General features: G+C 39.2%; 1 protein-coding gene across 2 annotated transcripts in view; it reads left to right on the top strand.

The window, feature by feature from the left end:
- Window positions 1-8,398, top strand: part of GPR158 (G protein-coupled receptor 158) — a 323,156-nt gene extending 314,758 nt beyond the window's left edge. Inside the window, exons 9-12 of one of the 2 annotated variants that reach the window (XM_065586867.1) lie at window positions 665-770; window positions 2,184-2,330; window positions 2,430-2,504; window positions 2,980-8,398. In XM_065586867.1, coding sequence (XP_065442939.1) covers window positions 665-770; window positions 2,184-2,330; window positions 2,430-2,504; window positions 2,980-4,449 — 1,798 coding nt within the window. In that variant the 3' untranslated portion in view covers window positions 4,450-8,398. The remainder of the gene's footprint in view (window positions 1-664; window positions 771-2,183; window positions 2,331-2,429; window positions 2,505-2,979) is intronic. The other variant, XM_005302808.5, reaches the window with a different exon arrangement.
- Window positions 8,399-14,617: the final 6,219 nt, after the last annotated feature.

Genomic DNA, 14,617 nt, shown 5'->3' with positions numbered 1-14,617 from the left:
TGGGAACTCTCATATTCAGATAAATCGAACATGCTTCAGCCAGCTCTAACTGCAGTGCTTAGTCTATGACACTTTAAAAAAGCACAGCAAAGAATTACTTCATATAGCGTAATGTAATGTAATGAATTTAATCAAATTAGCTTTTCATTCACTAGAATTTGTAAGATTGTTAAGCCCTGTAGTATTGAGCTGGAAGCTCCTGCAATCAAGGCCATTTCTGTACTCCCCACTTAGCCCTTCTAAAATGTAGTTCAGTTCAGTTCTCTGTGACGACGGCTGGCCAGCCCCATTCTGTAGCTGCAACTTAGTTAGGAAATGTGCTGTAAAATAGAGAAGAACATGTTTTTGTGAATAATCTAAAAATTCTAGGGCCAAATCCTCAGCATGTGTACATTATCATAGCTCAGTTGTAGTCAATGGGGGTCTGAACAAATAGAGTGAGAATATTTAAGTAAGCTATATTCTTAAAAGTCTGCTTTTTGTCCCCCGCAGTTCCTTTGGAGTTATGGTGCATGTAGAAAGGATGAAAATGTAACTTTTAGTCTATATCAAAGTAATACAAAACAAACACATCATTTTATCTTTAATTCAAATTACCTCCAGCAATATTAAGTTTAACATGTTAAAAAAGACAAATTGCCAACACTCTGAATTCTATTTTCAGATTTAGTCTTGCCTCAAGACTTCAGTCCGATTGGATGCTGATGTTGTTCTTTGCACACACGCACTTGACTCTGACAGTTACCATTGGGTTACTTCTGATACCTAAGGTATTCTTCTTCTATCCTTTTTCTTGTCAAGTCCACAGAAAGAACAGTATAATTCTGCAGAAGCATTCTTTGTTAAATTAGAAAGTAACTGGAGGAGGAGGATTAGGATATTGGTCCAATATAACTTCAAATATATATATTTTAAAATTCTTCTTATCTTAAAATACTTGGGGAAACTCACTAATTTTTGTTCTCTTTTAATACTACATTTGCAGAAATTCTTGCTTTGAATAATCAATTATTTTTGATAATGTTAACAACAAAGAACAAAAGCCACTGTGTGTATTTGCTAATCAGAAGTGTTTTTATGACATTTAGTATTTGAGATACATACTGTTTCAAAAGTATTGCTAAGGAACATATCAGAATTCACACAAGACTTCGAGGAAATTATATGTTTGCCCACTGCTGTATTTTAACATTATTATGATTATCTTCAATTTCAGTTGTTGTTGTTCAGAGCATTTCCATTTTAGGAAAGTTTAATTTTAGAATGGAATTTCTTGATGAAAGAACAATAAGGAAATTCCCACAAAATAGTTTTGTTAATAGATTTAAGCTTGTGAATATATTTAACTTATATAAATCAATTATTAGAACATTATAATAAGAAAAAAACTCTGTTACACAAACATAAGGAAATTCAAAGTTAACATACTTACAATAGCCTTAATTCTGTCTCCATATTCCTGGCCACCTTCTGCATATGCCCCCGTAGTGCTGATCACTTGCCACATGAAATGTATGTCTGTTCTGCTGAGTATCTAGATTAAAGTACACCAGTGCCATATGAGTAATAGTTTTGCAATGTAACTTTCCTCAGTATAACTCTTCTGTAACTGTTGTGAGGCCTCTATTTGTTCAGTGTAAAAGAGTACAGGTAAATTTGGGCCCTCTGTATGGAGGACATTGATTTTGATCTGTGCTTGGAGGGGGAATATTGTCATATCTAACCTGTAACAGGAAGATACACAAGGTATGGTGGCATCTTTGGCCTTTACTAAGGTGGTGTCACAACTGGGGCTTGGGCAGTTAGATCTTGTGGTTGGATCAGGAGTTGGGTTTGAGAGTCAAGCCCAGGGTCAGAGCTGAAGTCAGATAGGAAACAGGAACAATTGCCAAGGGCCAGCACTGAGTTGAAATCGAAGGAGTTGCAGCTTAGGGTTGGATTTTCTGAAGTGAACCTCTGAACTTTTTCAGGTTAACCAACCACTAATAATAGTATCTATTCAATAATAATAATAATAAATTAATAATATAGTACCTCTTCTAATAATGCCTACCGAGAGACAGCCATTGTTTGAATCCAGGCTTGTAAAATGAAACCTGGAGAATAGTGGTACACTTCTGAATGTTGATGGGATCCTTATCAATACACTAACTGCAACATCTTTTTACAAATACTTATTGCAGTTTTCACACTCAAGCAATAACCCAAGAGATGACATAGCTACTGAAGCATATGAAGATGAACTTGACATGGGACGATCTGGGTCCTATCTAAACAGCAGTATCAATTCAGCTTGGAGTGAGCATAGTTTGGACCCTGAGGACATCAGGGTAAATACAAAACTTTTAATTGTAATTCGTTTTTAAGGACAAGTGTTTTTCTACCAGTAAACTCTGAGCCATGTCAGTTTGATTTTTTTTTTATTGCAGACACCAGATGAAGTGGGCCAGCTCAGTTCTAGCAATATCAAATCATGTGACATATTTTGGGGGAAACATATTAATGTGAGCAGAGACTGTGTTACTTGTTATAAAACTTCATAAACTGATCAAAATACATCATCCCTACTTCATTTGATAAAAGGGCACTTCTCTCCCAGTACTGATTTGACTGTCACTGCCCAGAGAAGGGGGCTGTTGTCCTTTTCTTTGGTTAATAAAGAATGCACAGTAACCCCATTTGGTTCCAGAAGAAGCCTAAAAATACAGCATGAGTATTTGATAACTGTCTGTGCATGGAATATGCTGTGCGACCAAATGTGATGGCTATTCTGTGCAATGGGTTAAATCTGAATTTACCTTAACAATGAAAAATGTAATCCCAAGTACATGGAGAAGTGACAAATTTAAACAGTAGAAAAGATGCAGTGAAATAATTTAATGTCGTATTTAGACAACTGGAGCTTAAATGGAATTCGCTGAGACTGTTCATTTGACTTGATTTATGTTGTATGTACTAGTTTTGCTGTTTGTTTTCTAGGATGAGTTGAAGAAACTATATGCCCAGCTTGAAATCTACAAAAGGAAAAAGATGATTGCTAATAACCCACATCTCCAGAAAAAGAGGTGTTCCAAGAAGGGCTTGGGTCGTTCAATAATGAGACGAATTACTGAAATCCCTGAGACAGTCACCAGGCAGTGTTCCAAGGAGGACAAGGACCTTATGGACCACAGTGCTACAAAGAACACTGCAGTTGTGAGAAAAAACCCACAGGATTCCACAAGTTATGTAAAGCCAAAGGAGGAGTCTTTGAAAAATAGAGTCTTTTCATTAAAAAAGTCCCATAGCACTTATGATCATGTTAGAGATCAAACAGAAGAGTCTAATAACTTAACCACAGAAAGCGCAGAAGTTATAACTGCTGATAATTCACTGCTGGATTCCTTGACAGGGAAAAAATTAACAAAAAAATCTACAGAAAAAGTTGAAGCTGTGTCCACTGAATCTGTCCCTTTAGTGTGCAAATCACTAAGTGCACACAACTTAAGTGCGGATAAGAAGCCTCTGCATCCAAGAACATCAGTGTTACAAAAATCTCTCAGTGTTATTGCTAGTGCCAAGGAAAAGACTCTGGGGTTAACTGGGAAAACACAAAGTCTAGAGGAAAGCAATAGATCCCATAAACCTCAGCAAAAGGGTAAAGAGGCCAGCAAAAAACACTCAGGCAGCGATAAAGGGGAGCATAAAGATTCACATCGGAAAAACTCTACTCACACTGAGGAGACAAGGAAACCCCATAAATCTGGAATTATGAAACAACAAAGGGTTAGTCAGACAGTTGCAAATCCTGACACAGGCACAGGCAAGTCCCTGCTTAAGGACAGTTTTGACATAGCAGAAATTTGTCCTTGGGAGATTTATGACCAAACTCCTGATTCTGTGCCTTCTGAATCGAAAGTTCAAAAACATGTGTCTATTGCTTCCTCAGAAACAGAGAAAAATCACACTTCCCAGCCAAAGTGGAAATCTCATCACAAGCTTAAGACAGCTGAAGGGTATCAGCAATCAAATCAAAAGAGCACAGAGAAGTCAGAAGCATGCACTCGGGAGACCCAAGCGCAGCAGGTTTTTGAAGATGAGAAAAAACATTTAAATTCCAAGTCTCAGGTCATCCCTGGGTTTAAGTGTGAGAATGTTAATAAATATTATGCAGCAAATATTTGTGGTGGGGAATCTGAGGAACTGCCAAAAAAAGCTGCAATGCAAACAGCTGAAAGGGAAAAGCTCAATAATTTGGGAGAAAAGAAAAAAACCACATCCTTGGAGGGAAACATGCTTTCCTCTGACTCCTATAGATCAAGTAGTAACTTACAGCAAGCTTTAACATCTCGAGCTGAAGTCTGTCCATGGGAGTTTGAAACACCAGATTTACCAAATGCAGAAAGAGGTGTAGCTTTATCGAACACAGCCGCTTTAGGTGCAAATAAAACAGCAATGCCTCAAAAATAAGAGGTTTTGGACTGAAAAGAGTAGCAGCACTAAGAAGAAAGACTACAGGAAGGAGGAAAGTGAGAGGGGGAGTAGGCCAAGAGGATCTGAAAATTCCTAAGGCGTATCACTTAACTGAGGGGATCAGAACATGAAAAAAGTAGGAAATAAGCAAAATAAATTATTATTGTTGTTGTTATTTATTTGTTGAGTGCCAACAGTGTGATCTGTGGTATCCAAACCATGGAGGGGACATGGCCCCTGTGCTGAGGAGTTTACAATCTAAATGAACAGACGCCTGCCTTTGCAAAACCATTTCTCTCTTACAAACAGAAAAAAAAAGTGAATGGCTATAACAATCAAACAAATTCCGACTGAATTATTCCTGAATGCCCCAAACTGGGCGAAACTTGCCCTTGGAACTTTAAAGATCCACTAGAAGTATGGGATGGAAAATGTCTTGATGGCAAAATTTGGTATCAATGAGCAGCTTACTGAAAAGATGACTTTTCACTTTACATATTTAACCTTGATAGCACTGCTAACTTAATGCATCCCAAAAATACATTTTATATAATGATTGCTCTCATTTTCTTATACATGTATGTTTAAGTACATTGTTGTGTCTCATATTAAAGCATTCCAGATTGTATACATTTTGCAAATAACTTTGATATTATGTGACACAACAACACATTTATGCAATCTGCAGATACTCTATTGTTATTGCAATTTACAATACCTGCTATAGACTTTTGTTTATTTATGAATTACAGTAAGCTTTCACTGGCTATGAAAGCCATAACTTGTATGGGAAAATACCTTGGGTTTTGTTGTGATTTATATTGTGAATTTTCTGTTCTACTGTCTATTATTTAAAATTATAGTTTGATACTGTATTATTCAGGGTTTTTATACAAGGTAAGTTATTTGTTTGGCACTTCTCTGTTAGCACTCATAGACTTTATTAGTGGAGAGCAAGTCGTCTATTTAGCTATGTATTTGGATAAGTCCAAGGACAACTTATCTGTTGTTTGTTACAAGTTTGACAAATATCATTTATCACTCCAGAATTCCTGCTTTAATCATCCATCATCAGTCTATTTCTCAGTATTTCATACTGAGCATATTCTGCTGAAGAAAAAGAACAAAGATGACAAAAAATAACCTTAGGAATATGATCTGTTTCACTAGAAACACACAAATAAGGGAAATATTTTAGACAGTTTAGAGCTGCCATGTTTCCTGCTGGTGAACTTTCAAGAACTGGCCCTTTAAACGTCAAAAAGAGAGGAGATTAGCCCTAACACAACACTTTTCCTCCAAAATGCAATCAGGAGACAGAAAGAGAAGAAAAGGACGGGGCATTGCACTTCTCCCCACTCCCAAAACTCGCCCCTCCCCTCAATGTTTTTGTTACATGTGTATAACATTTGTAATAACATATAATATGTTAGATACAATTAATTCCCAGTGATAACTAAGGCCCTGATCTGGCAAAGACTCACACGTGTTTAATTTTATACACTCTGAGTAACCAGTTGAAATCAATGGGATTTACACATGAATAAATCAGGGCTTAAGAAGTATTGTAGAGGCTACAAGGACTAATAAATAAATAAAGTACTAGCAGACCAGGTGCAACCTTCACTCATCTAAATCTAGGAATTGCCATGTAGCCAGCTTTGTGCTTGGAGATGTGCAATATCCCAAAATAAAGGCAATTCCAGTCCTCTTGAAGAGCTTCCAGTTTGAGAGAGATGATGGGATTCACTGGGAAAGCCAGAAGTGAGGATAACTTAATGCTGTGTTGTTTAATATATGTGTGTGCGTAATATGTATGTATATTATATATACATAATAGATATATTTAATGCATATGTAGATACACATATGTAATATAATCTGACTTCTCATGGGCCTCATAGAAGTGGGTTCATAAGAGACTTGGGCAAAGTGAAACGAGGAGGGCATTCCTCTCCTTTTCAGAGGTGTAGGCAAAGGCAGCCAATCCTGTTGGGTTGAGCTGTGAAAAGGGAGAGTGAGAGACTTGGTCTTGCCTCCAGCACTCTGCCCGTGGAGAAGAGTTATAATTATAGTGCACACGCACAGATTCTCTCTGTCCTCTCCATCCCACAAACGTTATCTAGGACCTGAGCCGAAGCTCATTGAAGTCAATGGGAGTCTATTGACTTCAGTGGGATTAGGATCAGGCCCCTGGTTAGCAACCCCAAAGTCCTCTGGATGATATGTGGGCTTCATTCTGCCATTGCGTAGATCTCAGGGTGCTACCAAGCAGACAGAGCCTTCCAGGAGCATGCTGATGGCCCTCTGGAGAGGCACACAGTATAAATCCCATCCATGTGCAGGGATCTGCCTGTGCAGCAGAAGACAGCCACTGTTGAGAGGCAGAGGAGCACATGGGTCTTCAGACATGCCCCTTTCTCCAGCAGTGCTGTGTGTTTGGGACCATGATGCTTGTGGTGCAGCTTGGTCCCTGCCTGGTCCCTGTCTGCATGATGACACCCACACTTGCAGTTGGCATGCAGAGGGCAATGGGGTGGGGGTATCTTCTGCATCCACCCACCGCCTTCTAAATCTCATGTCCACAGGGGTGTGATGCCATGCCTTGATTTCGCTAGTCACCATGCCTCTTCGGCCCTCTGTGCACTCCTGTCACGTGGCATGTGAATGGACTGCTTCTGCTACGTGGCAGTCATGTGTGGGTAGCTTTCCAAACCAGGCCTGCTGGGGATCCACATGTGAGCCGTGCCCTGGTGCTACCCGTTGCACCACAGGCAGGATCAATTCCTATGTGTGTTTCTGTATTTGTACCACCGCTGACCCCTCTGCTGATTGCTTTTCCTTGGGATAACTTGAATGGGAAAATTCATTAGCAGCAAAGAAATAGGGCCAGATCCTTAACAGGTGTATATTGACATCTCTCCATTGAAGTCAATGGCATAACAGTGACTTATATCAGCCAAGGATCTGACCCAGAATGGATATTTTAGTTTTATGTTTGTTTTCTGATGCACAGAATGTTTCCCTCTCTTTTTAAATATTATCCATATGGATTTTAGGCTTGCTCAAGTCATGTACTTTAAGCCTGGTGAAATAGGAGAACTTTTTTTAAAAGCAATTACACTCATTAAGGAATGATTTCCCTGGCACATACAGTAACTGATATTTGGGTTTCAGCTCTATTAGTACTTTAGATTGTTTTAACACTTTAGAAAACAAAGGGGCCAAACTTCACTGAATTGTTGTATTTCACTATGGTCCTGCTTGAAACGTTGCTTAAAGAAGGCATACTAAGTTATACCTAAATATTTTATATTCCATAGATTTTTCTCCACCAGCATATATTAGCTAGATTGCATAGTTGTCTTTTTCTGGAGTTCCATTGTCATTATTCAGCCAAGAGAAATGCAACTCTAGAATTAAGATGTTTTCTAGCAGATTTGTTAAGAAGATAGATGATAATCGCTCAGGTCACAAACATTTGCTAGGTTGTCCTTTTCAAATGCATGTGTAAGCTGTATCTCTCCTTTGTTTCTAAACTATGGTTCATAAATAATTAGATTTATACCAATCTTAATAGACTTGTATATTTTATGCAAGAATTATATGCTTAAAATACAAATAATTACTCACCCATCAGCTTTGGTGGCGTTATGGATCTGAAAACAGACAGCACTTTTATATTTTCTCTCCTTAGGCTTTTGCATGCATTCGATGACTGGCCCGCCTGAGAAAACACTGCCTTTTCACTTTTAACATTTTAGCTCCTCAGAGTTGTAGAGTAAATAAAGCTGTAAGTCTATTCACTTTATTCAGTAGTTCTTATAAGAATATTATCTGGCAACCTACAGTATCCACCATGAAATATTTGATAGATTTATGTTGTAATGTGTCACAGCATGTAAATAATGTAACTTCTCTGCAATAAAGCACATTTATATGAAAATCTGTTTCTGATCCTTTTATGTTGTATTGCAAAGTGGCCGCTGTTTCAAACTGAACTGTTTTCTGACCTACTTTGAAAAATAACATTTCAAGTGAGTCTTCCAACACATTAAAGGTATTCATTGATCTTATGACAATAATATCTTTATTCTCATATGTTGCATATAATGTTCGTTTTCTTCAGATCACCACAGCAGAATTAGGCACACTATTAACGTCAGATAGTCATAATTATTTCTTGAGCTGGTTGGAATATGGAAAAAATTGAAGGGTGTTTTTGAAAATTTGTGCTGCTTTTTTGAAATCTTGACAGTTTTTTGATCAACAGAAAATTTTGACCAGATCTATAGGTGGCAGCATCTGTCACTGACCAAAATAAAAAAAAAATGTATTTTCATCAAACTTTTTTGTTTTTTCTGTCAAAAATTGAATTTTGGGTGAAAAATTTCATTAAAAATTCAAAATTTTGAAGTTTTTGACTATATTTATTTCAATATGACATTTGATTTGGTTCAGTTTTATGATGAAGTATAACTTGTGCTTTGCACAACATTAATAGGCATGTCATATCTAAGACATGGGAGGTAATTGTTCTGCTCTGTTCAGCACTGGTGAGGCCTCATGTGGAGTACTGTATCCAGTTTTGGGTGCCACACTTTAGGAAAGATATGGACAAATTGGAAAGAGTACAGAGGAAAGAAACAAAAATGTTTCCTGACCTATGAGGAAAAGTTAAAAAACTGGGTATGTTTAATCTTGAGAAAAGAAGAGTGAGGGGGAGATCTGATAACAAGTCTTCAAATATGCTAAGGGCAGTTATAAACAGGACATTGATCAGTTGTTCTCTATTTCCACTGAAGGTTGGACAAGAAGTAATGGGCTTAATTTACATTAAGGGAGATTTAGGTTAGATAGTCAGAAAAACTTTTTAACTACGAGGCTAGTTAAGCACAGGAATAGGTTAACAAAGGCTATAGTAGAATCCCTGTTATTGGAAGGTTTTAATAACAGGTTGGACAAACACCTGTAAGCCTTGGTCTAGATATACTTAGTGCCAGGGGCTGGACTATGTGACCTCTTAAGGTCCCTTCCAGCCCTAAATTTCTTTGGTTCTCGGTTACTCTTTGTCATACATTTTTCTTCCTAAAGAGGCAATACTGCTGACATTTGTTTGGAGCTAATTTTGAGCTAATTTAATCAAAGATTGGCTCCAGCAATATTAGGAGTATAACAAAAGATTTCTATTATTCTTTAACTTGGTTGATCTTACAACCCTTTGTGGGGCTATAATGCTCAATCTTATGTTCCTTTAATACTCAAGAAGTTGAACATTATTTTTTTCATTTATGCTATTGATTATTTTAGTTATTGACTATCTGCGAACAAATGGCATGCTTTACACTTTACTACCAAATTATTGAAATCTACACTCCAAGATACATGATTGGTGCTAATTTTCCACTGCATTCCAAAGATGTAAAAGAGTATAGTGCTCCAAATATTATAGCTGTGTGCTCTAACAAGGACGGGAAGGGTATATATAGCTGTGTGCTCTAACAAGGATAGGAAGGGGAACATTATAGATAAAATTCCAGTTGTAAAATGAGATGAAGTGTAGACTCTGCATATGGGACATTCACTCTATAGCAGCTGGTATCTCTGCAAAGAAATCCTCATGTTTCTCAGGTGCAGGTACTTGAATATCAAACTAGCAGCATCCATGTGAGGAGGTGTTTTTCCACCACTTTTGTACATTGGTTAGTATCCAGCTTTATAATCTGGGTGGCCTAAGGTATGTGGAATCATTATGGCTTCACAACTGTGGATTGCAACAGTCATAGGGACAATTTCAAAGGAAGGGCAGATATTGCTAAATTTATGATGAAATATGTCATTCTAAAGCCTGATCAATACAAGCCTTGTAGTGCAAGTCAATCCATTATCTCTCTTTCAGAGCTATACGTGTAAATTGGCTATGCTAGTTCTGGGGTTCCCAAACCTTTCCAGCCTGGACCACACAGCTAGCCATGGTTTCTTTTCATGACCCCAATCCCACAATACTTTGCAGTGACATTCCACAATCCTTGGTGGTTACAAGAAGGAACTGCAGCTGGTTTTGTGGGGTGGTGGGCTTATGCGGATGCTGAATGGGTGACATGTTCTGGGTGCTGGCTAGATGTTGTTAGAGGTGGATGTTGCTAGGTGCAATAGTGGGTGCTGGGGTAGTAGAGACGCTGACTAGAGGGCTGTAGCAGTTGGGTGCTATCAATGAAAAATATGTTGATATGACACATTTCATTAAGAAAAATAATATCACATAACCATGCCTACACTGTTACATGACAAAGGATTCTAAAAAAGCCGGTGTGGTCCAAACTGTCATTGAGAGATGAGCTATATTACCTATTGCAAAATCTCACCAGTACTGAAAAGGGTACCTGTGCTAATGGTATTCAGACATGCCACCTTCTTGTGAGGCATATGGAAAATACACAATTTGTTTAATAAAAAAAAAAAAAAAACCTGGCTAGCTTTTCCCTTTACTTATATGTTTTTCTTCTCTTTTGTTAATAGTAATTTTATTGTCTTCATATTTTTGTATGTATTGACTCACTGTAATATTTTGGTATATAACTCAACATCTTCAGTATAAGTCATAGTTAATTCAAAATATTTTTAAATGCACTTGAAGTACAAAAGCAATAGAGACAGTTTATAGAGTGAGTGATGAAAAACAAATGTTTGAGAATACAATTTTGAAAATTGATGTACATGTTACGTTGAATTTGTATTCTGCTGACTTTCATGAGAACTTGCATTTTGGTCATGTCCTTCAAAACTACAATAAATATGAACTGTAAGGAAAACAGTATGTTCATTGCTATCCAAGTAGCATCTAGGCTCATATTTGCTTCCAATATTTCTAATTAATTATAGATTACCACTGTGGAGTGCACAATCTTTCCACTCAGTCACTCATCTGCAGTAAAACAGAAATCAAGAAAATATATTATGACAAAAACATAAGGCATAAGGAGATTTTTTTTTCATATCTGACATATTGTCCATGCAGGTGAGCGGGTACCTGTGAAACATTTTAAATACAAGCCAAGTTGTTATGTGCTTTAGTGTTTACTGTGATAATATTTGTCAGATGTATTGTTCTGTTTTCACTGTTGTACTTAGTTCCATGGGAATTCCATTATAATTCGGCGTACAGGGTGTAAAAGTCGATGCTAATCAGTTAGATAACAAGATTAAAAGCTGTTTTATCTTTTCCAATTATGAACCAGTTATGGGAATGATGTAAAAAATGCTATCATCCCCGAGTAATCAATGACTGCTGGATTTATTTATTTATTACTGTAGTAGTGCCTAAGGGCCAACCAAGAAGGGGGCCATATTGTGCTAGGCACTCTACAAACACAGTAGCAGTCAGTCAGTCTATTATTACTTTGCTAGAAAGCACTTATATTTTTGTATTACAATTTTAGTAATACTTTGTTACATTTCTGGTTCCTATAATTCCATTTTGGGTACTTACTGTACATTCTCCTTCTTAAATCGCTTGCACTTTCAATAGGGTATTGTATGTGTCTTCACTTCTTGCCCTAAGCTCCAGTGTTGCTCTATACCATTAACAGTTTCTGCATCCTAACCTAGAGAGGGCTGTATTTCAGAGAAGAGTGAGGTGATTGCATATGTGAATGTGTAGATTTGAAAAGTGTGTGCGTGGAGGGAGCCTATGTCTGCATAGTTGTGCCAGCATAGCCCCCTTATGTAGACACTATTGTACACTGACAGGAAGAGTTTTTTGGCCAGTATCGTACCACCTTCCTGACCGATGTTAGCTATGATGACAAGAAGCATTCTTCAGTTGGTATACCTGCATCTACACTGGAGATTTTGTTGGCAAAGCTCTGTCACTAGCAAGGGAGATTTGTCCATACCCCGACTGACATAGCTAAACAGGTATACGTTTTAAGTGTAGACAAGGCTTGTGTGTGTGCACTTAGGATCTCATGTTGGCAGTATCCATAGTTAAGGCTGCGAATCTGTCATGGAAGTCATGGATTCTGTGACTTTCCGGGACCTCAGTGACTTCTGCAGTGGCCGGTGCGACGGCCTCCAGGTCAGCTGCACCATCTGCTGCTGGAGCAGTCTCGGGCCGTGCACCACCCCTCCCACCCTGGAGCACCAGCAGCGGTCCCTGGCCACATGCTGCCACCCCCAGCCCCAGAGCACCTGTGGCACCCCCGGAAATCCCTGCCCCAGAACACCCATTGCATCCTCAGAACCGCCCCCGCCCCAGAGCACCCCCAGCACCTCTGGAGCTCCTGCTGCAGAGCACCCAAGATTTAATCAGGGGTATATAGTACAAGTCATGGACAGGTCACCGGCCATGAATTTTTGTTTAGAGCCTGTGACCTGTCCATGACTTTTACTAAAAATACACGACTACATTTTAGCCTTATCCATAGTAAGTCACAAAAGGGTAATGTAGAATTCCAATTGGTCACTAAGGCAAGTTTCAACCAAAAATTATTTCACAACATAATTTGCCTTAGAGTTCACACTTTTCCTTAATTTGTCCCTTGCCGCCTCCTCTTTCATTGATAAAAGGAAACACATTCAGGATAATTAAAAAAAAACAAACAAGTGTGTGGGAGGGGGGGCAGCAGTTGCAAAGTAGATATTATAGCATGCCATAGGAACATTATTAATAGCTTGACACTTAAATAAGGGAGTTAGGTGCCCAAAACCCACTGAATTCCAATGGCTCCTTTGAAAATCCCAATTATTGTTTCCTTTGTTGGACAGATCTTTGTACTGATATTCTGTTTTGATACAGAGTTCTGTACTGTTTAACATACATTGTGTAAGAAAAATCAAACCTTTTGCTTAAACAAATGTAACTGCATTATTTCCCTGAATACTACATCTAGGACACAGGATTATGAATGTTTTCAGGGGAAAAAACAAGAGACTCAATGCCCTGGTAAATGGACAATTTAGATGAAGGTGCTGGACACCATGCCAGATGGTTCTTTGCATGAGAACCCATTTCCAATGAGAAATAGAACTGTATTTAATTGGAATTTTATTAACCCCTTCAATGGGAGACAATCCTTGCTCAGACCACCCAAAACAGCATTAATGGTACCAAAAAGGGGGTGATGATTTTTCACCTGGATCTGGATGGAAACCATATGATCATTTTATTTAGGGCCAGGGCCGGCTCCCGGGTTTTTGCCACCCCAAGCAACGCAAAAAAAAAAAAAAAAAAAGCCGCGATCGCGATCTGCGGTGGCAATTCGGCGGGAAGTCCTTCGCTCCGAGCGGGAGTGAGGGACCCTCCACCGAATTGCTGCCAAATAGCTGGACGTGCCGCCCCTCTCCTCAGTGGCCGCTCCAAGCACCTGCTTGGCAAGCTGGTGCCTGGAGCCAGCCTAGGGCACTAAACAGCTGTCCTGCGGTAATGACTTTTGGTCACTATCAATCTGATTCATGTGCATATCTTGGGTGGGATCCACAAAAGGACTTTGATGTTGGAATCCTGAGCATCACCGCATGTAGAAAATCACAGGAACAACACTGTGAATCACAAAGCCAAGTCAGGCACTCAGACTCCCTGTACAATGAATGAGGAGGAGTAGGTGCCTAAGAATATGACCCACAAAAGCCGGAATGAGAGGCAGGGAGTCACCTAAGCCAGCCAGTAGGAAATGCCGAGGGGAGGGCTGTGTGCTAAGCCCTGCCCCTATCTTGGGATGAGGTGCAGAGCTCTTCTGAGTGATCCATGGTGGTGGTGCCACCCACCTGGCAACTTTTAACCCAATGGTTAGTGGACTTACCTGGGATGTGGGAGACCCAGGTACAATTCCCCTTTCTCTGCTGGGGGGCAGGGGAAAGGATTTGACCAGGAGTCTCCTACTTTTTAGGAAGGTGCTCCAACCACTCAGCAATGGGATAGTCTGATGTGGGGCTCATGCAGTCTGGCCTGTTGAAGCTGTTCCACAGTGGATAAATAATGAAAAAGTGATTGGAGAAGGGGGGCTGGACCTAGGATCTCCCACTTCCTACGTGGGTGCATTCAGGGCTGGTGCTTCCACTAGGCAACCCTAGGTGGTCGCCTAGGGCAGCAGGATTTCGGGGGTGGCATTTTGCCATTCTCAGCGGAAATTCGGTGGCGGGGGGTCCTTCTGCTCCGGGTCTTTGG

The sequence above is a fragment of the Chrysemys picta genome, chromosome 2, assembly GCF_011386835.1.
Source record: "Chrysemys picta bellii isolate R12L10 chromosome 2, ASM1138683v2, whole genome shotgun sequence".
In the NCBI taxonomy this organism is placed as follows: Eukaryota; Metazoa; Chordata; order Testudines; family Emydidae; genus Chrysemys; species Chrysemys picta.
This window is presented reverse-complemented; position numbering and strand designations above follow the sequence as displayed.